Below are 26,017 nucleotides of genomic sequence, written 5' to 3'. Positions count from 1 at the left end.
CACTTTATGGTGTCTTCCACTCCTTATTTTGGTGGGGGTATAGCTTGAATCTTCTCTAAGATTGTTTGCGGGAGCACCCTTCTCAATTCATGAAAATCCCATTCTCCACTTTCATCTGTCATATCTGCCACTGTTGCTGTGATGTCAATGTTATCGGTGTGAAGAAGTTTCTTTGTGATCAAGCATTCTTCATCTTGAACCCATCTATTAAGCCAGAACAGAGTTTTCCTACCGTCACCTATGTTGCAATTGCAATTCTCTATTAGTAGAGGCCAGAGTTTGACAATCTCTTTCCATAGAGGTGAATCTGCATGTTTGCTATACAAACCCCCTGTATTATTCCTGCCGTATATGTATCTCTGGGAGAAGACTTTGGTGACCAACGCATCCCTGTCAGTGATCAGTTTCCATATGAGTTTTATTAAAAAAGTATCATTGACCTTCGTCATATGTCGAAGACCAACCCCCCCCCCCCTTTGGCCTTCGGGAGGCATAGGGTGTTCCAACTAATGTGATGAATCCGCTTCTGTTGTTGCGATTCTCCCCATATGAAACCTCTTTGCATCTTCTCAAGTTGATTGCATATGCTCTTTGGTAGATGACAGTGTTGCATTTCAAAATTTGCTATTGGGTTGAGGACCGATTTGGCCAGGGTTATCCTCCCCGCAAGAGATAGGCAGTTGGCCTTCCAACCTTTGAGCTTGCTTTGTACTTTCTCTATCATATTCTTGAAACGGTCTTTACCTTTTCTATGGTTACTGATCATGGCTCCCAAGTACCTTCCCAAACTGGTTTTTTCCTGATATTGACATATGCTAGTAATCTGGTTTCTTTCCGCTCTTCTGGTATTGTTTGAAAATACTATAGATGTTTTCTCCACACTGATTTTCAACCCTGATTGAGCACAAAAAAGGCTGATGCAATCTTGGATGTTCTGTATTTGCTCCGTCCCCACTTCCGCAAAAACCAATAGGTCGTCGGCGAAGAGAAGATGAGATATCTCTGGCCCTTTTCTACTTACTCTTATTGGCCTCCACCTGCCTTTCGCAACCTCCTTTTCAATCATTTGAGACAACTTGTCCATTGCTATCACAAATAAATATGGGGAGATAGGATCTCCTTGCCTTACCCCCCGGGATGGATTGAAGCTGGTTGTTTTCTCCCCATTCCATAGGATGTTATAAGACACAGAGCTTATGCAGTTCATGATTAAAATGATCATCCCTTCACCTAGTCCAAAATCATAAAGGCATTTTCTCAAGAAGCTCCACTTTAGCCTGTCGTAGGCTTTCTCAAGATCAAACTTGATGGCCATGAAGGTCTTCTTTCCTCTAGCCCTCTTCATCATGTGAGCTAACTCTTTAGCAATCAGGATGTTGTCTTGAATTTGTCTCCCCGGAACAAAGCTAGATTGAAAGGGTGCGATTCTATCTCTCATTATTGGTTTTAGTCTTTCCACTAAAATTTTTGCAATGCACTTGTAGCTCACGTTGCATAGGGAGATGGGTCGAAACTGGTTGATTGCCTCCGGCAGTTTAACTTTTGGGATTAGAGTTATATAAGTCTCATTCAAGTCTTTAACCTGCTCTGGGTTACACCAGCATTGCTGCACAAGCTTTATCATGCTCTCATTCACCACTTCCCAATTTTCTTTAAAGAAGATTGAAGGGAAACCATCTGGCCCTGGTGCTTTGTAGGATCCGATATTGAAGATGGCATCCTTTACTTCCCTTGCTGTTGGCTTCACTTCCATCTTTCTCTTAAGCTCTTCCTCTATAGGGGGGTAGTGCTGGTTCTCCTCTAAATTAATTACCTCGTTGTTGTCTTCTGCATACAGAGTTTGGAAGAACTCCACGACCTTAAGCTTCAGCTTCTGCTCTTCCATAGTCCAAACCCCGTCATTGTCTTTTAGTGCCAAAATTCTATTTCTTCTTCTTCTAACAATGGTTTTAGTGTGATAATATTTTGTGTTCCGATCACCGTCTATCATCCATTGATCCCGTGATTTCTGCTTCCACAATTCTTCCTCTCTATCTAACAACTCCTCTAACTCCTTTCTTAGTTTCTCCTCCAACTCTTCCAGAAAAGCATTTTTTCCGTAGTTAGCAGCTTTCTGGATTCCAGCTATTCTATTTATTATTCTCCTTTTTTGTTTACCCACATGCCCAAAAATGTCTTTGTTCCATCTTAGGAGCTCATTGGAAAATGTCTCCAGAGTTCTGTTGTTTTGATAGTTATAATTCCAATTTTGCTTCACAAAGTCCTGGAATTCTGAGTGCCTACTCCACATAGCCTCGTATCTAAAAGGCTTTTCCCTCCTTCTTCCAGCCCCTGGATTAGTGGTTATGAGAAGCGGGTGGTGGTCTGATTTCATCCTAGTCAAAACATCGACTCGCGCCTCCGGAAACCTTAATCTCCAGTCTGCATTTGCAATTACACGATCTAACCTTTTGAACACCCTGTCCAGATTCTCCCACTTTGGTCCTTTCCAGGTAAACCGGTTTCCCACTGCCCCAAGATCAATCATGGCACATTCATTTATCCAGTTCTTAAATCTTCTGCAGGCATTAGTATCCACTCTTCCTCCCCCTTTCTTTTCTGACGGATCTGAAATTTCATTAAAATCTCCTACCATTAACCAGTCCTCTGTCATTCTCCCTCCAACACCCTTCAATTCATTCCACAACTCCCGTCTTTTATTTTCATGTGGACTAGCATACACTGCAGTTAGGAGCCACTCTTCCTCATTTCCACCACGGACTTTCATGTGGACATACTGAAATTTTGACTCAATGACATTGATCACTAGGTCAGGATCCTTCCACATAACCCAAATTCCTCCACTATACCCTACTGCTTCTTCAATGTGCCAATGGTCAAAGCCACAATTTCTTATAGTTCTCTCAGCTGTTTCACCACTACACCGGATTTCTAGCAATATTACTACATTGGGCTTATGCATACCAACAAATTCCTTCAGGGTGTGACAAAAAGCACTGCTTGCCGCCCCTCTACAGTTCCACGACATAATAATCATTGAGGTTATAATAGGGAAGGTGTTTACCATCTTAATCATTCAAGGGATTGTCCTCCCTTTCCTGATCTCCTTCCTCATCTGCAAGTTGCATGCCCTCCTCTTGCACTTCATCTTGTAGTTCATCTTCTATCATCTTGTGAGATAGTTGCTGTTGTTCCTCATATTTCATTATTGCTTCCAGCATTACCTCTGTTTCAATGGAGTTGAGGTCTGGAGGCTTTGGGTCTGGTTCCATAACTTCCTCCATTATTTCGTCACCCTGTATTGTTTCTGGTACGATCTCCTGTTCCAAATGTGCATCTTGTGGTGTATTCATGGTTGTCTCATGGGTGCTCTGGGGTTCGTAGGTGTTGCATCTTGGGTGGTTTTCTGGTGTGTTTTTCGAATCAAGGCTGGCAGGGATCAGGTTATTTTGCTCTTGGGTGATGGTCATTCTTTGTTGGGGTTCTATTGGGTTTTTAGGGTGGGTCTGTTGGGTAGCATTTTGGTTTTTCTGTTTTGGGTTTATGGTTTGTGTTTTTTCTTTGGGTTGGGCTGTTTTAGTGTCTTGTTTGTTTTTGTTGGCTTGGGGTTTTTTCTGGTTAAAGGGTTTGGTTTGGTGTTGCTCCATAACAGTTACTGTTTTCTCAGTATTATTCTTCTTTCCCTTGGAAGTGACGTTCTCTTCTCTCAAATGATTAGCATGATCTGTATTGTGGTCATCAGGGCTGGTCCCCTCCATATTCCTTAAAACATGATACCTCGTACCATTCGTACCATTTTCTCCAATCGTATTTCTACTACTCGTCTCACCCTTGCCTCCACTACCTGCTTCAGTATTTTGTTTTGCTGCCCTCTTACCACGTGTTATTTGTTGGACGGTCATCCAGGGTCCATAGGCACTGTTCCCTTCTCCTATTACTTTTTTACCCTTTTCTTTTGTGCCAATTCCAGTATTGCCCTTTTCCTTTCCATCGTTTCCACTTCCTGTCTTTTCTACTCTCGTTCCCTCCTCCATGGCCGCTTGTGGATCTTTCTGGGTTTCTTCAACTGTGACTTTTTTCGGGCAGTTGTTTTGCTCGTGTCCCACCATACCACAGGCAAAGCAGATGTTGTATAACCCTTCATATTCCACTCCATACTTCACTCCATTAATGGAGTATTGCGCCACCAGGGGAGCGGTAAGGTCCAGTTGCACACATAGCCTCGCAAATTTTCCCCTTGATTTCTCTGCTGTGTTCACATCCACTTTCATGGTCTGACCAATCACATTACCAATCTTCTTGAGCATCTCTTCATCATAATATTCAATCGCCAGACCGGGTAATCGCACCCATGCTGCAATAGTATCTACTGTGGCTTCAACTGGATTGAAGTTTGGTTTCCATGGCCTAATGGCTAAATAGTGATCGAAAATTTTCCATGGGCCTCCTGTTAGCGCAAAATCTAGGTCTTCCTGTGAGAAAAACTTGACGATGAAAAAGTCATTACCTATGTCAATAACCTCAATACTTCCTTGCTTCCCCCACATTGTCTCTAATCTTCTACTGAGGACCGGTAACGAGATTTTCCTCCCTAGTAATTTCACGATTAAGGTATCCCACCAGGGATGTCTTAATGCCTTCAATGCAGCTTCATTAAGGACGAAGTTAACAATTCCATCCACTCTTTCCACCCTGATATCTGGTTGCTGGCTCTTCTCCATAGTTCTTCGGTTCTATTCTTGTTCGGATTCCTCTTCCTCCTCTGAGCTATCCCCTTCTTCTTCGGTTGAGGAAAACTCGTCATCCTCCATTTCTGCTTCCCTAACTGGCTTTAAGCCTCCCTTTACTGCTTCACTGAAGGTTCGGATTGTTGGAGCAGAGACTATTTGTCTCTCTGTTTCCTCTATCATCCAGTCTTCCTCTCTTGGTACTAGGGACAAACTTCCAGTGAACCCTTCCTCTTCTTCAGCCCTTCTTACTTTCTTCCCTTTTCTTTCTGTGTTTTCTAGTTCCATCGTTTGTTTCTGTTTTGGTTCATGAGATCTTGAGTGTCCACCTCGGACATACCCACCTCTCATTGCGGTGGAGGATGGTGTTACTAGCTAATGCAACAGTAGTGTACGGAGAGAAAAAGATCAATTTTTCGGTCACGAGTTTTTTTTGAAAATATATCTTCTTTTTCTTAGGTTTTTGTTTTTGTTGTGTTTTATTTTTAGTCACCAAAAAAATATTAAAATGAGCCCATATTAGGTGTTTAGCAGATATTTCACATTGTTAGCTTGTGGCGGTGGTTGAGGTATTCGTTGCACCATAAGACAGTAGTGAATGGCTGCGTCACAGGCACTATTGGTGAAAAAAGAATGAAGAAAGCAGGGGCGGAGCTAGAAAAAATATTAGAAGGGGCAAAAAATATTTACACAATAAAATAAGACTAAAATAAAATTTTAAGGGGGGCTAAACTGAAATTTACATATAATTTACATATAAAAAATTAAAATTAGGGGGGACATTGCCCCCCTTTTCTTGTACCTAGCTCCGCCCCTGGAAGAGAGTGATTTGCTGGATATGAAAGAGATAATGATGAGAGAGAACTAATATTCAGAAAAGAAAAAAACCGAAGAATGTTATTGAAGATTTTAAAAACAACTGAGAGATAAATGGTGCAAAAAAAGTTTAAGTGATAATTTTAAAACAAAAGTATTATTTATATACTAAAATTAACTAGTAAAATTAGTATTAATGTATTTGTATATAAATATACATATTATTTAATTTATTTTTAATATATATTTATATTTTAATATATATATTTTATAGTTCTGATCTCGGTATATACCAAAAAACTCAAATATACCAAATATAACTTAATTAAAGTTATATCCAAATCTTAATGAAAAACGTATACCCTAAAGACTAATATTAAAAATTTTATATATGATCAATTCATAAGGTAAAATGTTTAACAATAGGGCATGTTTTAGTTAGAAAATAAAATTTAACATAGATAATTCTTTATAAAATTTTCATTCTCTTATACGGCGTTTTTTATTTTTAATATAGAAGTAAGTTTGGTGTCTTGCCTCGTTATGGAGTACACAGGTGCTTGACCTACGTGTAGTGACAGTGGAACACAATTCGGACCGAGGGAGTTGTGTGGTAGAAGAACTCGGATGGTCCGTTTTCAAAAAAATAATTTTTTATGCACACTCGGAGGGTCCGTTTTTTAATTAAAAAAAAAAACTAATCGAAGAGTCCGATTAGTTCACCGTAAAATTTAAATTTTTCATCCCTCACATTTCGGACTCTCCGATTTGGCGCCTCATTTTTTTTGGCACACAATTTCCTCCCTTTGATTTCTTGTTCCATGGTACAGTCAAAAGCTACCCCATATCCTTGTAAAGCACCCCCTTACTCCATATAAATGCGTTACACACATAGATGAAGCATATCTAAATTAGTGAGTCCTTATACGGTTATACCCTAAACATACATGATACATGTTTAAAAAAGCCGAAAATGGCAAAATGCTACACAACAGTAGTATTCCAATTTCCGACCATATATGAGTCAACAATAGAAGTGTTCAGAGCATAAGTAGTGTTTGTCAACTGAAACATGAAACTATCCAAACAAATAGAGTGAAACCGAAAGGGAAACAAAAAAAAAAAAGCAAACTAAGCAAATAGTCATGCAAGGATACAAGGACACTCATAGTTTAATAGACATTAAACAAAATGTTTCCCAAATCCGAAGTAGCTCAACAGGGCAACAGGCAACAGGCAACAATTTTATTTGTGTAAACTGGACCTTTATTATAAAAAGCAGAAAGCTTGAATAAGCACTTCCCCGTCTACTAGATTCCACGCTTGACTAGACATCTGTTTAGACATGAAAAAAATGGGTCAATAATAAGAAAGATGAATTCTTGATCTAGCAGAAATTTGTATGATCAATTAATATTTTATATTTGGTAGTAGTTCCTAAAAAAAATAAATGTGATAGAAATTAACAAATTATCACTTTTCTCAGGATGAAATCTAGAAGTAAAAATTGATTTTGGGACCAGCAATTAAACTAATTAAAATTAGCAAAATAAGTTTTACTTTTGAGGCCTACTATACATATAAGTCTTTTTGGCTTACAAGTCTTACAAGTTGGCACAAGCCCAACAAAACACACGTATTACACTCCCACATTCAAGAGTAAATAAATGCATGTTATTCAACCACTTCCTGTTTCCAAAGCGCGCTACTCACCATGTATTATACACGACTTTTCTTCTTCTTTCTTCATGAAAACGAGTTTCTTGCCAAATTTGAAGATAATGGAACTTCAGAAATACACCCAAAGAATTACAAAAATACACCCAAACGGTTACAGAAATTCACCCAAACGATTATAGAAATACATCCAAAGAATTACAGAAATACACCCAAAAGATTACAAAACTACACCCAAAGGATTTAAGAAATACACCCAAAATTCGTTGAAGTACACCTTATGCATAATTCAGAACTCTTTCTCTTTCTCCTCCTCATCTTCTGCTGCTTCTTCTTCTTCAAAAACGATTTCAGAGCTTAATATCAAAAAACAATGTAAATCGAGAATAACGAAGAAAGAAAATAGAGAGAAAAGCACGTAAATGAAAAAGAAGAAAGAGAAGGCAAGAAATGAAAGAAAAGAATAAAAAGAAGAGAAAGAGGAAGAAGAACGTGCAGCAAGAAGAAGAAGAAAGTGTAGCGAAAACGTGCAATAACGGTTGAAGAAGGAGAAAGAGAAGGCAAGAAACGAAAGAAAAGAAGAAGAAGAAGAGGAAGAGGAAGAAGAACGTGCAGCAAGAAGAAGAAAAGGTGTAGTGAAAACATGCAGTAACGGTTGAAGAAGGAGAAAGAGAAGACAAGAAACGAAAGAAAAGAAGAAAAAGAAGAGGAAGAGGAAAAAGAACGTGCAGCAAAAAAAAAAAAGAAATTGCGATTGTAAAAACTTATATAAAAAAACGCTTGAATGTGGAGAATTTCTCTTTACTTTTACCTCTCCAAAATAGCTGTTAGGCATCCCCAATAAATTTCCAAACAAGCATTGCATTTGCATTCATAATTCCGTTAACATTTTGTGCAAATAAAAACCATTAATTTCCCTTTAACTTAAATACTTCAATAAATATATATATATATATATATATATGAATGCTACTATATCCTCTCTAAAATAATATGTAAATTACTTTTTCTGATGTGTCACATTCTAATTTGATGTTTATTTTAATACATTTGTTATATATTCATTAAAATGTTAATTTAAAAATTTTCTTATATTAACTAAATTCTAAACTAAAATATTGATGTGACAAATTAAAAATAAAAACACAAATTAGTGTTACCGTAAAAATTTTCAATTTAAAAAGTTTATCGTGTTAAGTAGATCTTTAAATTTGAAAATTTATTCTATACAATTTGGTTTCTAATTATATAAAAAAAAGGGGGAAAGAAATTGAAACACTTTATATCTTTTTTTTTAAATTAATGTAGCTAGTTTACAATTATTTTTTATGAAAGTATGGATTTTTATTTAATTTTTATTAGAAATAAGAGATTTTGTGTGAAAAATAAAAGAGTAATCTATAACATTATTTTTCAAATATTTTGTTAAATTTTCAACAAATTTTAATGATCCGAAATCAATTTCTTATTTTTTTATTTTATTAGATAAATTAGCCATCTAACAAATTCTATTAAAAATTTGAAATAAATAAACACCTATTAAAATATGACACATCAAAAAGGATAACTTAAATGTTATTTTAGAAAGGGTTATATATATATATATATATGTATTAAAAGAACGGAAGGCAAAATCCTTTGCTTAAGTGGCCTAAATTGTAAATACAGAGAGCAGTACCCTGTTAATATGTCCTGCGTAGGAGATAGTGTAGCAACAAAAACAAGAGATAGAAATAAAAGAAATTGCGAAGAAAATATGGACTAAAACCAGCCAAAAAATCATTCACACGTCGAACTTTGAAGTCATCAAAATATTTGGTCCATGTGCGTACTTTATTAGCTGCTGACATTGACAAATGACAACCTTATATTGCGATAATGGTGGAATTGAATTATGAACAGATGATGATTGCATGCTATGCAGATTTTAGATATTTAAAATATAATACTCTCTTCATACTTTATCATCGATCATTCTAAGAATCTGGTAATGTATGCAAAAACACTGGGTACGCAATACTACTATATTGAGTTATAAATGTACGACATTTCTAAAATGATAGATATTGTAAGTTTGTAACACAAATTTAGTATTTTGGAATATGAACAACTTTGGCAACATTTACCAAAGGATAGTTTCGGGAAAGGCTTACCTTCATATGATTCCTTTGTGCAGTGGAAAATGTTCTTCTAGTTCATTACTGATAGTGTGTTTGCTCAAGAGAAGGACATTTTTTAATGTTAGTTTGAAATGAAGACCTCTCATTTCTCTTCAGCTTTATGTAGTCCGGAATTGCCTTTAGCTTTCTGCGGTTTACAATTGACAAAGAATAAAGCAAAGGCATAAAATTTGCTTGGACGCCATCATCACCTAGTCCAACCCACTCTTCCCAATTATCCAGTTTCTGGAAGGAAAGTGTTTTAAGCTTTGGAAATGCATCAGTTGATTCTGTTCCCAGAAATTCAGAATCCACCACCTTCTTTATACTGGGCATATTGATTATTTTAAGTGATTCAAGGGATGAAAGTTCTCCAAGCCTGGGAAGAACACTGCATTTCTCACAATCAGCAAGGGTTAGATGTGTAAGCTTCTGCAGTGCTATCATCCAAGTGGGGAACAAATTTCCTCTGTAGTAAAATATCCCGAGATCTTCCAATTCAGGAGGTGCTTTCAAAGCTCCAAGTACCCTTTCATCGTTGGTACCGGCTCCCGGAGCAGTAAACCAGAGCTCTAAGCCACGCAAACCTTTCTTATTCTCTAGACCTGCTCTTTCAGCATCAGAAGCATCAGTTTCAGCTCCCAACCCATCTATGGTGATATTCCCTTGGATATTGTTCAGCTTTTCCAAGTCTCCAATGTTGCATGCTTTGCTTCCAACAAGAGAATTCCCAAAGAAACGGCTTAAGGTTCTGAGCGAGGTTAAACATGCAATCCCTTTTGGTAAGTAAGTAAGACTGGTTGTCCAAAGAATCTCAAGATGCCGTAGCTTGATCAATTTTCCGATACCTTTGGGTAGTTTCTGAAGACTACGACATCCATTGAGATTTAAAGTTTGAAGATTGAGCAGATTGCATATTACTCCAGGCAAGCGCTTTAAATCATGATTGAAAGACAAGTCAAGGTATCTTAGATGAAACAATTTTCCTACCTTTGTTGGAAGTTCTTGTATGGAACAAGAGCTCAAGATCAGTGCCCTGAGCCTCCTCAAATTACTTAGCAGACTAGAAAGGTTTGTTGCATCTACTGAGGAATACTCAGACAAAATCATCAAAGTGCAGAGTTTCTCTGCATTGGGAATGGACTCTGGTAAACAAGTGTGAGTGGCAATAGTAAGAGTGCAATGGCGACAATTCCTGGGAAGATCATGGTCTTCTATAGGTTCGTCCCCACTATCAAGAAGCATTCTGCGATATTCGTTCTCTGCGATAGCGTGGCTGAGACTGCTGATTCCGCCCTCTAATCGGCATGTGGAACCCGGAGTACCATGTAGTGTAACTTCATTGAAGATGGAATAGCCCAACAACCCATTAAATATTCTCTGGCCTTGTTCTTCCGTGTGAATAAAACCCTGTGCCATCCATAATCGGATCAGTTGATCTATAACGATTATGTGATCCTTGGGAAAGATGGAACAATACAATAAGCATTGTTTCAAATAAGAGGGGAGTTGACAATAGAGCATAATCAAGAAAGGCCCCATTTGATTTTCGTGTGCTACCTCCCATATCTGACTTTCCAATATCTCTCGAAATTCTATTTCGCTGTGTTTGTAACGCATGATAGCACCAATAGATCTCAGATATAGCGGCACGTTACGACATTTCTCTGTGATTTTCATTCTCGGGTATCGGAAATCAGTGTGTGTTAGTGGACCAAATGCAGTATCCCGAACAATTGCCCAAGAATCTTCTTCAGTTAGTGGCAGCAGATATGCGACAACATCCGATGGGAATCCCAGTCGGTATGGGACAGATTTCTTCCGTGTGGTTACCAAAATTCTACTTCCCGCAACACAAAAATTATTGAAAAACTCCCTTATTAGTTGCCAGTGCTCAAGAGTATAGTTGGCTACGTCGTCCAGAACAAAGAGACATCTTTCTCCGGCAGTAACTCGACGAAATATGAGTACCAGTAATTCCATTTCAACATCATTCATTAGATCAGAAGTTGAAAACCCTAGGATGGCCATGACAATTTTTCTGAGATTGAACTCTTCCGAGACAGATACCCATGCCTTATAACCAAAATAAGCCTTCACTTGATAATTTTGGTACACAAGTTTGGCCAGTGTAGTCTTTCCCATTCCAGCCATTCCTTCAATGAAAATCACTCGAATATCATCGTTGCCGTCTAATAAGTTGCTGACCAAAAATTCTCTTTCTACTTCTCTGCCATAAACCTCATACTCAAAAAGAGGATTGAATTGCCGCTCACAAATATTCCAGTTCTCCAGTTTAGCAGACCTTCGAATTCCATACACACGTGCTTCCTCTGCTAGGCTTTCAAATCCACTGATGATTTCTCTCAGCTTATTATGACGCAGCCCAAGAGCATATATACCCTTGTGATGACGTCGGAAAGGATTGAAGAAAGAGAACTGATGGCTAAAAACACGTACCTTTCCAACCTCTTGCAGATTCAGTTCGTCCAATATGTACACCATGTCATAGCATATATCCACAGTGCGTTGCATCCACAGCTTCGCCTGAATATCAAACAGTTGTTTATGTTCCGCATCTTCAACTAGAGTTCTCAATGATGCACACATCTTTAATGTTCTCTCCAACGTTGTTACTAGACCCGCCTGCCGGGACAAGCCGGATAATGTTTCCTGCAACTCAGACTCCACGCAACTAAGCATACCTGCAGCCATGGTGGCCAGTAGGCTAAATACAAACAAGTCCTCTCCAAACTTGAGACTTTTGTGTGTCTATATCTTATCGCTTAAACCAACAAAACCAGAAATGATAAAAGATTTCTGGACAAAACCAGAAAGAAAACATTAGATAGGGACCAATCTTTTATGGCTTTTCTTTTCTTTTGTCGTTCCGTCCTTCTACTTTTTTTTATCTTTTTCTTTATTTTTATCTTTACATGACCACAAGAATGAGACAAGCAGAAAAGGTTCCCACAGAGCTTAACCATAAACAACAAACTTCTGCAACAACAATAAAAATGAAAATCAGATCAGATCATTATTTCTTTTCCTTGTTTCCTTTCTTTTCTTTACCCAACAACACACAGCGCCTCCCACAAAAAGAAATAAGTTTAGAGGAAGGTGAAAACTCATCTGTAGTGCACTTCACGTAAAGTTGATAGATGAGAGCTGTTAGAAGAAAATTTAGTTAAATCACTCAAATCATTTAACGACTCTCAATTATCAACTCAGGTGAAGTCGACTGGAGTTGAGTTTTCACCTTAGAGAAAGTCTCACGTACAGCACTTATATTAAAATCTACTTAGCATTTAACTAGTAGCCAAAAAAAGTATAATTTTATATTATTAAAAATATTATTAATAATTAATTGATGATTATAAATCATAAAATATATTAGCTTTTTAGAACTATTGATAAATTTAATTCAGAAGGTAAAGCTAGATTAATTATTTAGGAGACCGTATTTAATGAGTACTTTATTGTTGCTACATGCATATGGAGATCTTCCCGGCACACCTCCGAGATCTGTGGAACAAATGGGAGCTCCGTGTGCTGGTTCTACTAAGCCTGACATGGCAGGTTCTTCTAATCATATTTGGCTCGAGAAGGAAATATGCGAGTGGCAGCTTCATCAGTGCCCTTGTTTGGTTTACATACTTATCAGCAGACTGGTTAGCCACTGTTTCGCTTGGGAACCTTGCCAACAGCCAAGGTGCTATCTCAAACGCCGTCGCTCTGCAAGCGCTGTGGGCCCCTTTTCTTCTCTTGCATCTTGGTGGCCCTGACACAATCACTGCTTATGCCTTGGAAGACAACACATTATGGTTAAGGCACTTTCTTGGTCTGCTAGTCCAAGTTGGAGTGGCCTTCTACGTCTACTTAAGATCTTGGAGTACCTCACCTCTAACCTTCATAGCCATACCGGTCTTCATCTCCGGACTTATAAAGTACTCACAGCGCACTTGGGTTCTCAGATTCGCTAGCCCTGCCCAATTCGAAGACTCTCTTATCTCAGTTCCAACTCTGCAGGCCCAGGCCCAGGCCATGGATTTCACACCACATCATGATTCTGATGAGCTAGAATTCCTTCACAAAGGATACTCTTTGTTTCCCATTCTCAAGCGTTTATATGCGAATCTAAGTCTACGGTTCGCAGAAGGTCGACGAAGCCATTCCTTAATAGTGAAGAAGATCGAGGACAATAATGTACAACAACAGAGTCATTTTGCCTTTAAAGTGGTTGAGGTCCAGCTGGGATTCCTTTATGACTTATTGTACACCAAGGCACCTGTAATTTACTCTTTACCAGGCCTTATTTTCCGTTTTTTCAGTGTTTTCTCTATGGTATCTGCTCTAGTGGCATATCTGTTCTTTATTAACTCTCATAATAACTATTATTCTGATATTGAGAATCTTGACTACTATGTAACACTTGTTTTGTTTGTTGGGGCTATTCTGCTTGAGCTTTATGCGCTTGTTTCACTTGTTTTTTCTGACTGGACTATCCGTTGGCTAACCAGTAAGAACAAAAGCAAAAGCCTACTGCAGAGCTCCATAATAAACTGGGCTTTGTGTCGTCATGGTCAAACGAGGTGGGCAGGAAAAGTGAGTCAACAGGATTTGCTGAGCTTTTGCATGAAGAAGAGGGTAGCAACATATTTTGGAATTGACTTTCTTTTCAGAATCTGCTTTGGCATTGAATTGTACTGGCAAAGGACTTGGAATCCTGTAGAAAATGATTTGAAGGAGTTGATTTTTAGAAATCTTCTAAACAAACACAAGACTCTTGATAAAGGGTTATTCGATCACAATGCTCTCAAGGAATTGCTTTCATTTAAAAGTAATGTGCTCGGAAACCATAACTTCTCCAAAAAGATCAAATGGAGCATAGAACTTGAATTTGATCACTGTCTCCTTGTTTGGCATGTGGCAACTAGTGTTTACTACTATTCTACTCCAGAGGAGAAAGATCGCAAAATGAGCAAAATGCTTTCAGATTACATGATATATATTCTTCTCATGCGTCCATTCATGCTGCCTAAATGGATTGACAGGGTTTCGCATGTTCGGGATACCTTCAGGGAAGCCATAAAGATATTGCAGCAGGGACAGTTTCATGTAAAGAATGGTGCGGATGCTGCAAGGATGCTGGTTCAAACGCACAGGCGAACTTATCAACCGCTCAAGCAACTCAGAAGAAAGAATGACAAGTCTGTTTTGGTGGATGGATGTCGTCTTGCTTCACAGTTACAAAGTCTTGGATGCTCGTGGAAGATGATTTGTGAGGTGTGGATAGAGATGTTAACTTATGCCGCAAATCAGTGCGAGTGGGGGTCGCATGCTCAGCAACTTCGCCGGGGAGGAGAACTGCTCACTCATGTTCGTCTTCTCATGGCAGAACTTGGTTTAAGTGAACAATTTGATGCTGGGATGCAGGGGCCTCCAACAAGAAGCCAACATGAGAGTGGATCTGATGATGATGTGTAATACGTAAATTAAAGTGATGTGAGAAGCTCACTTTCATGTTATATAATATCTTCTTATGTTAGAATTTAGCCTGTTATTTCAATTTGAATCAATGCCTGTTGTCACCGAAAAACAATGTTCAGTAAGGTATCTGATTGTGATTATGGTTTTGAATGTGGAAAAACAAATTGCTACCACCCATTTAGTTTACTTTTTTTCAGTATGATGGAAAGTTAAAAACAGGAAAGGCTAATAATAAATGAAGTAATTGGACAATCTTTTCTTAAGGATACACATGCTATATGTATGCAGCACTCTTATTGTTTCATGCCTACTAAATTTGACCTGAAAATGAATTATAATTATTAGGAATTCACTTCTTGTTACTGTGATGATTTTCCCATCTATTTGTAATACATAAAAGAAGAAAACACAAACAACATTAGTGTTTCGGTAAGAGTGATGATTCAAAAGGAATATGTGCGTTGGAAACATGCAACAATCACGCCTACTTCCAAAACTACCTTAATAGACTATAATAATAATTTAATTTTTTTATAATGATAAAGTTGGAAAAATCTGTCAGTATCTCAGCTATTTAGTGGTATACTATGATAGTAATTTAAATTTTTACAATGATTACATGCTTCATGTTCTACTAATAACGCGTTCATTCATGTTTGAGATTCGTTTAGGGAAGCCATAAGGATATTGCACCGATAGCAGTTTCCTATGAAAGATGATGCAGATACTTCCAGAATGCTGATCTAAATGTATAGACAGAGTTATCAGCCGCTCAAACAACTTAGAAGAGACAAGAGTGGCAAGTCTGAGCAGGATCTTGGATGTTCATGGGAAATGATTTGTAATTGTAAAGAGTGGTTCTTGGCTTAAAACAACAATTTGATATTGGAAGGCAGGGACTTCATAAAGGAAGCCAAAATGATGGATGGGGATGGGTCAAATGTAAAATTGTTGATCCTTATGGATACTAGTTTTGATGTGATACCAATTTCTCTCTAGGATAGAATTCAATATATTCATTTCAATAATTCAATTTGAATTTCTGTTGTCATTGAACAATAATTATTATTAGGGTAATGCCAGGGAGACACAAAAAACAGCCAGAACTTGCCTTATTTAGCATTCATTAATTGTCGCAACAATTAATGAATGCTAAATAAGGCAAGTTATGCCTGTTTTTTTTTGTGACTAAATAGAAAAGAAAGAAAAAAAAGAGACAAAACCAAATTAATTGGCTAGGGTCATATCTAAATCTATTAGATGTTGAAGCTCACTCCATGGTTGGCTCCAATTCGAGTGAATGTCCGCGACAGAATCAGCTGCTTTAGCCATACAATCTGCAACATTATTTGCAGTCCTCTGAATTAAAAGAATAGAGACTCTCCAATTCTAATTCATAACCTCCTGTATATGCTTTGTCAAATCCCATTCCGGAATATCCTTACCAAGCATTCTTTGGTTTACCAAGAAAAGAGCTTCTAAACAGTCCATTTCACAAATAACCTCACGAAATCCACTCTCCCAAGCAAGAAGTAAATCTCTCCAAATTGCATACAATTCAGCAAAAAGAACACTGTACACTTCGATTTTCCCAATGCAACCTTTCAACCAACATCCACCAGGATTGCGAATGATACTACCAAAACCAGTATAGACAGAAGGAGCAAACCAACTAGCATCACAATTCAATTTAACAGAATGAACTGGAGGTGGAACCCAATGCAAACAAAGTGAAGGAGGAGACAGAGATTGATGATAGCAAAAATAGTGTGAAACTCCCTTACTAAACTACGAATCAAACTCACCACTTTACTAGCACTCCATGAATCATCTATATTAAATAAGTCATGATTCCTGCTTCTCCAAATCCACCAGATGGTCGAAAAGAAAAGAAAAACATCTCCACTCCTTGCACCTCTATAGAGCCAATAATGTAAATTCGAGTTATCTGAATACAGGCCTAAAAGGTTCCAGACCTCCTTGGCACTAGGGCACTCCCGAAGACAATGAAGAATGGATTCAGAACCATTCTGACACCGATGACAGGTGCTAGATAAAGCTAAACCACGACCCAAACGAAACTCTGCCGTAGGAATAGCATTATGAAGACTGATCCAAATCAAGAACTTGTACTTCTCAGGAATATGCAGTCGCCATACCCACAACCAATTATCATACTCATTCCAGTCAAACTTTATTTTGGCTAGCCAACTGTACCCACTCCTAGCTGAGTAGAGTCTAGAAGATGCCACACCCCACGACCAACCCGAACTCTCTCCAGCATTCAAATCCGGATTATAAGCATTCAAACGCTGTTTGACATCTTCTAGAATGACAGAGAAAATATCATGGAGATTCCATTGACCATCTTTCCAAACGTCTCTAATAGTTAAATCAGAGTCAAATATATGTACAAAAGGGACATCTTGAGCAATTGGGCCCTCAATACTCCAATTGTCAAACCAAAAAGATTGATCAAGTGACCCAACACACCAAGAGAAGGCATCCTTAAGAGCACCAAAAGCCTTTGAGATACTCTTCCAAACATGAGAAGCATTGCAAGGGACAGGGTCATCTAACACTCCCTCATTCCTCAGATACTTCGCCCTCAATAGAGCAACCCAAGGCTTGTTCTGACAATGAAAAAGTTGCCACACCAATTTACCAAGTAAAGATATATTAACACACGCAGGATCTCTAACACCCAGGCCACCAAAATTTTTTGGAGTGATCACGGTCCTCCAATTAACAAGAGAAAGACCTCTACCATCAACTTGACCCTTCCAAAGGAGCTGTCTCATCATAGAAGATAATTTATCACAAACCCAATTTGGAAAAAAAAGATACCTGCATATGATAGACAGGAATAGATGCTGCAACAAAATTGATCAGGCAGAGTTTCCCTGCTTTATTTAGAAGCCTTCCTTTCCAATTAGCTAATCTTCCCCTCACATTTTCAATCACCGAATGAAAAGAAGCCCTACTGGTACGGGAATGATTAAGGTTAACTCCAAGATATTTTCCTAACTCCAAAGCAAAACGTATTGAAGAAACACTAGTAAAAATATCTCTTCTACGAGCAGTCACATTTTTAGAACAAAAAGCTTTAGACTTTTCAAGATTCACTTTCATGCCAGATGCCTTGCAAAAAATGTTAAGAGAATGCATGACCATTTGGACCTGACTCTTTGTAGCCTGATAGAAGAGTAAGAGATCATCTGCAAACATCAAATGAGAAAATTTTGGGCCACCCCTAGTGACAGAAACTGGTTTCCACACACCCTCGACCACCTTATGAGATATATAGCAAGCAAGTCTTTCCATACAAAGCACCAATAAGTAAAGAGACATTGGATCGCCCTGTCTAAGCCTCCTTCTAGGAGCAAAACTATCCAATCTATTCCCATTCCACATAATAGAAAGAGATGATGCACGGACACAAGTCATAATCAAATTAACAGTGATGATAGGAAAACCAAAAGCAATGAGAGTACTCTCCAAAAACCTCCAATCCACCCTATCATAAGCTTTTTCAAGATCAATTTTAAAAGCAAGAGTACCTTTCTTGGATTTTGTGTGTTTCATGAAATTCAAAATTTCTTGGGCCACAATAATATTATCAGGAGCACCACGACCTGGAATAAAACCTCCTTGTAAAAGACTAACAATATCTGGAAGAAAAGGCCGAAGTCAGTTAGTCAATACTTTGGTGATAATTTTATAAACAACATTACACAAGCTAATAGGCCTGAAATCCTTCATAAAGGTAGGGTTATCAATTTTAGGAATAAGCACTATCAGAGTTTCCATGATGCTAGGATTTAAGAACTCTCCCAAAAAAGCGCTCCGGACAATATTCCAAATCTCAGTGCCTACTAGCTCCCAATATTCTTTAAAAAAATAAGCTTGAAAGCCATCTGGACCAGGAGCCTTAAACGGGCTCATACTGAATACTGCTGACTTGACTTCCACAAAAGAGACAGGGTCAATTAACCTAGCACAAGCCTCAGTGCTTAGAGTGGGCATCGGAACATCCCCTAAACAATCAACCTCAACCTCTTCCGTTGTACCAAAGAGATTCTTGTAAAAAGAGAGGGCTTCTTCCTAGAGAATATCTGGATCAGTAGACCAAGACCCATCTCTAACATATAATCCATGTACTCTATTATGGTTTCTACGCACCAAAGTCTGAAGATGAAAGAATTTAGTGTTTCTATCCCCATACTTGACCCACTGCTCTTTAGATTTCTTGTACCAAAAAAGTTTCTCTTGCAATAAAAGCCTATTGTAATCTTCCCTCAGTTCAGCTTCTTTAATTCTCAGAGATAACACATCGGTAACCTCCAAACGTCGTTGAATCTGATCAATCTGATATTTCAGCTTATTTTTTCGCACAAAAATATTTCCAAAAATCTTTGATTTGAAGTCCAAAGAAGCCTGTTGAACCATCTTAAGCCTTTCAGTAACGCCTCCAAACTCTTGATTCCAAGCCTTACTAATAACATGTTTATAAGAAGGATGTGTTGCCCACGCAGCTTGGAACCTAAAAGGACGAGAACCTTTCACTCTGGGGCTACCATGACAACGAACTAAAATAGGACAATGATCAGAATGAAGCCTGCTAAGAATTTCAGAATAACCCTCAGGAAATATTGTCATCCACGCCTCATTAACTAGAGCTCTATCCAACCTTTTAGCCAAGTCCCTACCAGCCTGAACTGCTCTATACCAAGTATATCTCCTACCAGTCACTTTAAGATCAAAGAGCTCACAATCATCTAGAGTAGTAGCTAGTAGACTAGCTCTGTGAGAAGAAAAATAAGTACATATACTCTCATCTGGTGCCACAATCTCATTAAAATTACCAACGGCCATCCATGGTCTATTATGGCCTGAATTAATAGAACGCAAATGATCCCAAAGCATACATCTTTTTTCGAATTGAGGACTCCCATATACTACACTACAAAGCCAAACTAAGTTACCCACACTCACTTTCATTGTGATACATTGGTCAATTTGATCAATAACCACACAAGAAACATTAACAATAGAAGATAGAAACCAAATGCCACCCCTGTGTCCTACTGCTTCCTCAATACCAACACAATGAAAACCCAACTTATCCTAAAAATTCTTCAAATTATTAAACATGGTATGAGTCTCAAAGAGAAAGAAGAAAGATGGTTTATATATTCTCACCAAATTTTTGCAATGCACACAGGCCATCTTGTTAGACGCACCCTTCACATTCCAGGCTATGATATTGAAACTATCCATAAAAACAGCAAAAAGGGAGCTCCAATAACAAACTCGAGACTCAACATGATGTCCCTGTCTTCGATGATCCTGCCTTTAATGGACTCTCAAGTTGCAGCCCAATTTTCTCCGTCAAAACTTGCACCATACCCGCCGTCGATGCTCTATCCTTATCTATTGGTGAATTCTGCAAAGAGTTTGGACGAGGACGCTTTCGCACAGTGCCATTTGTTGTCTCACCTTGCTGCTGATGATGAACATTGTGCCGGGTCCCCGAAGAAGCCACACTAACCAGTTTTCCAATATTGATGCCCTTGCTTAATTTTACTTTGGATCCAGTAGCATGTGTTGTACGTTGGTGATTAGGCCTTGTCCAAGTATTGGTAGCCTTGTTAGGAGTCTTTGCTTTTGGTTGTACCTGATGGGTGCTAGGAGAAGGCTTTTGACCTATTTTATACTTTCCTTTCCTAATCACTTGAGTCCAACCTTCCAAATCCTTATGTTGTGCATGGTCTACATGAACAGCATGCAAATCACTCTCCACCAAATCCGGGACAGCAACATTTACAGTCTCATCTCCAAGATTCTTGCCAAAATGAAAACTTGCCTTTTCCACATGTACTGGATTTTTTGAATTTGAGCTTTCTGGCTGCTTTGCTATATCGCTGATCACCTTGGCATTAGTTCCTCCTCCTGCATTGCTGTCAGTCTTGCACACCTTCATATCATGACCAAACTTGAGACAGGAGCCACAAATAAGGTGAAGACTTTCATATTCAACATCATATTCAACACCTTCAACAAGAATCTTCTTAGTCATTGGCAATCCTAAATCTATCTGAACACAGGCTCGAGCATATCGTCCTCTTTCAGCTAATTTTGTTGCCAAATCAACCTTAACGGGAATGCCAACTGCAGCCGCAACACGGAACATTGCATCTTCTTGGTAGCACCAAATTAGTAATCCGGAAATTCTAATCCACACTAAAGTTGCTCCAAAACAGTTTTTACTTGATCTAAACTCTTGATCCTAAGAGAACCTTTTCTCGCTCCTCAGCCACATCAAACTTCACAAGAAAGTAGTCAAATCCCACGTCCAATAAATCAAAACCTCCCTTAATTAGCTATAATGTTTACCTAGCACCTTAATCACTATATCATCTTTATAAAGTTCTGCCAAGCAATTCTTAGCTTCTTGGGTAAACGTGACACTCGGTGGCAAGAGATCTCCTTGCTTCCCAGAAACTACCGCAATGTTATCTCCTGATAAAGTTTCAACAAGTGAAAAAGCTTTAGCAATCTTGGAACCCACAACTTTGTCCCTGAAAGAAACCTTCAAAGGCTTAGAAACCCCTCCCGAAATATGATCCTCCTTTTCCCCTTATGCAATCCCTTCCCCGCTCTCCCCCTTATCTCTTTCGCCGATATTAATGGCTGCCTCACCGTGTTTCACCCTCAAAGTCTCTTCCCCGCTCACTCCACCGCTCATCTTCGATTTTCAAAATTGTACAGAGTACGGAGTACGTACTCCCACTAAACCCTAATTTTTTGAAAACACAAGTTATGTCTGTTTTTGGCTAATTTTCTTTGGTTACCAAACATTTTTGTTACTATCAATACTAAATAAAGCATGATTTTTCAAAAGAAAAAGTATAGATAACCAATTTTTAATTAACTAACATTAATTAATTTTTTTTAGTTTTAAAAATTCTCATCTTTCTTTTAAAGATTTAAGGTTTAGAATTTAAAAGTTAACGTTTTTTATTAAAAAATTATAATTTAAAATATATAAATAAATAATTTTTAAAAAGTTAATTGATGTTGCCTAAAAAATTTAGTTCCTTAACATTAATTTTTCTACAATAAAATACCAATAAGGATAACTTTATATATATATAATTCTTCTTAAATTTTATCTACAACCAAAATATTCTTAACAATCTTAATCCATATGTATAATTATATATAAACAATAATTAACTTGAATTATTCGATGTAGTGTAGTTGTTATTTAATGCTTCATAAAGTCTACAAAATAAAAAAAGATCATTAAAAAAGAATAATAATATTAGCAAGACAATAATCTCAAGTTATCTTATTTAATTTAGATTTATAATTTTATATACATAGTTATATACTTATTACATCTAAAATTACTAATTTATTTCAACAATAATTATAAAGTGCATAAAATAAGAATATTTAAACTGATTTTTATTGTCTTTTAAATATTTTTGTTAAGAAGAGTAAGATTGCTCTTTTGTAATAAGCATCATCTTCAATTCTTCATTATTGTTGTGATTTTATGGGAATGGCTTGGAGAGGTTGGGCCTTATGCAAAGTAAGTCCAAATTTCTCAGACATATCCAAATCTTTTGATTTTTGTCCATTTGCTAGCTTCCAATCATAGCCATTTAGAAGAGTGGCCAACGCAATATGCACACTTCTATAACCCAATGGCAATCCAGGGCATATCCTTCTTCCAGCACCAAATGGAATTAATTCAAAATCATGTCCATGAATATCAATTTTACTATCTAAAAATCTTTCGGGCATGAATTCATTTTGATGTTCCCAAATACTTGAATCTTTTCCCATGGCCCATACATTAACCAAAATTTGTGCATTCTTGGGAATCATGAATCCAGCTATCTCAACATCTTCGAGTGCCTTGTGTGGTGCTAATAATGGGGCAGGTGGATGTAAGCGCAAAGTTTCTTTAACCACTGCTCTTAGAAAAGGAAGCTTTGAGATATGTGATTCTTCAATTTGTTCAAGATTTTGTTCATCTTTGCCAAGAACACAATGAAGCTCTTTTCTAAGTTTTTCCAATTTTTCTGGATTACGTAATAACTCTGTCATTGCCCATTCTATGGTCATTGATGTTGAGTCTACTCCAGCCATAAATAAAATCTGACAAAATTTTCCAAAAAAATACAAAAGATGAAATAGTATTCAATATGTTAGTGTTTGCGCAACAAATTGCTAATTATTAGAGTGTAATAGTATTATGTGAAGCATTTTACTCAAGACATTTTTTAATTTGTCATGTCAATTATTATCCTTCAATATATATTATTTTTCTAAAGTTCTGTGTCAAATGTTACAAAACATATGCACAATAGTACTGGTTATTATATATATAACTTGATGAACCTTAAAGAATCACTAGTAGTGTGCATTTTTATAAAAGAAAGATGTCATATGTAATATTATATCTAATGTTAAAAGAAATCAAAATAATTTATCCTAATATTATTTACTCATCATAACCAATCATTGTATTACCATGTTAACAAAAATAATTAAGAGTAAATATCGTGTTGTCCCTAACGTTTGAAGTAAGTCTTAAAGTTGTCCCTAACGTTTCAATCATATTATTTAAGTTCCTAACGTTTCAAAATTGACTCAATGTTGTCCTGCGGTTAGGGATCCATTAACAGAATTGACGGCGGGACAAAATTGAGACGATTTTGAAACGTTAGAAACATAAACAGGACAAAAACGTTGGGGACAAAAACGATACATACAAAATAAATTTTAGTTTTATCCTTCAATAATATCAATTTTTTGCTGTACATAGTATTCAATTATTTTTTAATCATATCTAAGTAAATTACACTTAATCACATTATTTCATTCTAAATAAATTTATTTTTTTATAATTTTATAAGTTATAAGTTAATATAAAAATATAAAAAAAAATTATTTAGAATGAAAATAGTGTGATTAAGTGTAATTTACTTAGATGTGATTAAAAAATGATTGAATATTATATACAGTAAAAAATTGATATTATTGAATGATAAAATTAAAATTTATTTTTATGTATCGTTTTTGTCCTCAACGTTTTCGTTCTATTTAAGTTCCTAACGTTTTAAAATCGTTTCAATTTTGTCCTGCTGTCAATTCTGTTAACGGATCCTTAACAGCAGAACAACATTGAGCAAATTTTGAAACGTTAGGAACTTAAATACGACGATTGAAACGTTAGAAACAGCTTTGGGACTTACCCCAAACGTTGGAAACAAAAACGATACTTTACTCAATAATTAATTTTCAAATAATCCACTACTTCAAACATTATTTAAAAGTATAAAATTGATTAGATAATTGTGTAAAATTCTTTACAATATCAAAATTAAACTTTATATAAACATACTAACAAAAAGAATGTAATTAAGTATTCAACTTTTTAGCCCAAAAAATTTTTTTTTTTCAAAAGCTAAACCTTGAATTATTTGATGGATTGGACAAGATACTCACCAGAAAGAGATGCACAACATGGAGACGAGTCACTTGAGAATTGTCTTCCAACATAACTTCCAAAACAGAATCTAACACATCTTTGCCTCTTTTATTGGTAGTTTCCATTTCTAGAGCCTTTAAATTCAATCTTTCTTCTATAAGACCATCAACGAAAGCTATCAACTTTTCAGTATACTTGGTCATCCTTGCACGTGCACCTTGTGGATCAAGGAATCTAAGGAATGGGAAGAAATCCACCACATTAGGCCTTCCTGATTCTTCCCCAATGCCCCAAATTATATCCTTGAATTCTTGAGTCTTAGAAGAGTCGTAATGAGCCAAATCCATAGAAAAGAAAGCGTTAGATATAAAATTAAGTACGGTTGTAAAACAAATCTCACTGAAATTCAAAACTTCGCCTTTTTCACTTTTTACTTTCACAAAATCCATTAATTCTCGCAGTTTCTTTTGTCGAAGAACTTCTGTAGAATCAAGTTTTAGTGGAGAGAACACTTTCGTAGCACAAACTCGTCTAAGGATCCTCCATTGAGTTGAAGGTGGCAACCATCCCACTGAATACATATGGTGATCAAGTGCTTTAACGGTATCCGGAATTGTTCTATAAGAAAAAATTTGGTCATATTTTTGGAGAATTTGTTTGGCTAACATAGGAGATGAGATAACTATGGTGGTTATGGTACCAAGCTTAAGAGTCATTATTGGTCCATATGTTTGAGAAAGCTTAGCAAGTGCTTGGTGAGGTTGGGTACCAAGTTCTAAGATGTTTCCTATGATTGGTAAAGGTTTAGGTCCTGGTGGGAATTTGGTTGATTTATGTGCTCTGATGCCTAATTTGGATTTGAAAAAAATGTGATGGATAATAATGCTTATGGACACAAAAGAAATTATAAGTAGTGCTAGATACTCCATGATCATCATTGATTCTCATATGTTTATGTGGCTAATCTCTATGGAAACTTGTATATATATAGCCCTAATTTTGAGAGTTAGTTATATGCAAAGGTAAGGGTAGTGTGATTGTTTTAATTTTTTTAAACCGTACTATTAATTTTACACTTTAATCATATATATAATTGCAAACGTTTTATAATGATATTTTTGAGAAGTTATTATTTTTTCAACTTCTATAAATAATAAAAAAATAATAACCTTTATTTTTTTCACTATATTAATCTTCTTGTTTTAAAGGATATTTTCTCACATATATATGATTTGAAATTCGGATTACTAAATATGTGAAAATTATAACATATTTTCAGCATTTTAGTTAAATTGAATGGTATAAAAGAATAAACCATGAAATTTAGTTAAATAACACAAAAAGTATTTGTAATACAAAATATAAAAATTTTAGTTGAAAAATATAAAAAAAATTATTTGAATAAGACACAAATTATTTTGTATTTTTGTCTTTATTAGTACAAAAATTTCGTGTTTATCGTCAGTAATTTTTTATATTTTTTTCTGTTGTTCCTCTTCAAAAAGTTCCATTTATATGTAAAACGATTTTGTATTTATCATTATAAAATTTCTTATTTTTTCTTCAATAATTTTTTGTATGTTCTTTCTTTGTTTCTATTTTAAAAAATTGTGTTTACTTAAAAGAAATTAGTATTTATT

At 36.5% G+C, this 26,017-nt stretch overlaps 4 protein-coding genes across 5 annotated transcripts; 1 reads left to right on the top strand and 3 right to left on the bottom strand.

Annotated features, from left to right (window-relative positions):
- Window positions 1-6,520: 6,520 nt before the first annotated feature.
- On the bottom strand, window positions 6,521-12,475 carry LOC112728274 (putative disease resistance RPP13-like protein 1). 2 transcript variants are annotated; one of them, XR_011868903.1, is made up of 3 exons: window positions 9,374-12,475; window positions 7,257-7,556; window positions 6,521-6,878 (listed from the first exon to the last, which is right to left on the bottom strand). XR_011868903.1 is itself a non-coding variant. In XM_029291120.2 (2 exons), the coding sequence occupies exon 1, from the start codon at window positions 12,092-12,094 to the stop codon at window positions 9,419-9,421; it is 2,676 nt and encodes an 891-aa protein (XP_029146953.1). In that variant the 5' UTR covers window positions 12,095-12,439; the 3' UTR covers window positions 6,521-6,878; window positions 9,374-9,418. The 2 variants fall into 2 exon arrangements, 1 of the variants encoding a protein (XP_029146953.1); XM_029291120.2 differs by lacking the exon at window positions 7,257-7,556 and having other exon boundaries at window positions 9,374-12,439.
- Window positions 12,476-12,838: 363 nt separating this feature from the next.
- Window positions 12,839-15,897, top strand: LOC112730557 (uncharacterized). The gene is made up of 2 exons (XM_025780632.2): window positions 12,839-14,884; window positions 15,541-15,897. Exon 1 carries the CDS (start codon window positions 12,869-12,871, stop codon window positions 14,864-14,866), a length of 1,998 nt encoding a protein of 665 aa, XP_025636417.2. The 5' UTR covers window positions 12,839-12,868; the 3' UTR covers window positions 14,867-14,884; window positions 15,541-15,897.
- A 3,076-nt stretch (window positions 15,898-18,973) lies between these two features.
- LOC114924931 (uncharacterized) lies at window positions 18,974-19,744 on the bottom strand. The gene has a single exon (XM_029291118.1). The coding sequence runs from the start codon at window positions 19,742-19,744 to the stop codon at window positions 18,974-18,976; it is 771 nt and encodes a 256-aa protein (XP_029146951.1).
- A 2,452-nt stretch (window positions 19,745-22,196) lies between these two features.
- On the bottom strand, window positions 22,197-25,362 carry LOC112728275 (cytochrome P450 76T24). The gene is made up of 2 exons (XM_025778346.3): window positions 24,395-25,362; window positions 22,197-23,041 (listed from the first exon to the last, which is right to left on the bottom strand). Exons 1-2 carry the CDS (start codon window positions 25,313-25,315, stop codon window positions 22,418-22,420), a joined length of 1,545 nt encoding a protein of 514 aa, XP_025634131.1. The 5' UTR covers window positions 25,316-25,362; the 3' UTR covers window positions 22,197-22,417.
- Between the last annotated feature and the right edge of the window lie 655 nt (window positions 25,363-26,017).

Source organism: Arachis hypogaea, chromosome 12, assembly GCF_003086295.3.
Source record: "Arachis hypogaea cultivar Tifrunner chromosome 12, arahy.Tifrunner.gnm2.J5K5, whole genome shotgun sequence".
Lineage (NCBI taxonomy): Eukaryota > Viridiplantae > Streptophyta > Magnoliopsida > Fabales > Fabaceae > Arachis > Arachis hypogaea.
The sequence above is the reverse complement of the archived record's forward strand: the minus strand, read 5'-3'. Positions and strand labels throughout refer to the sequence as shown.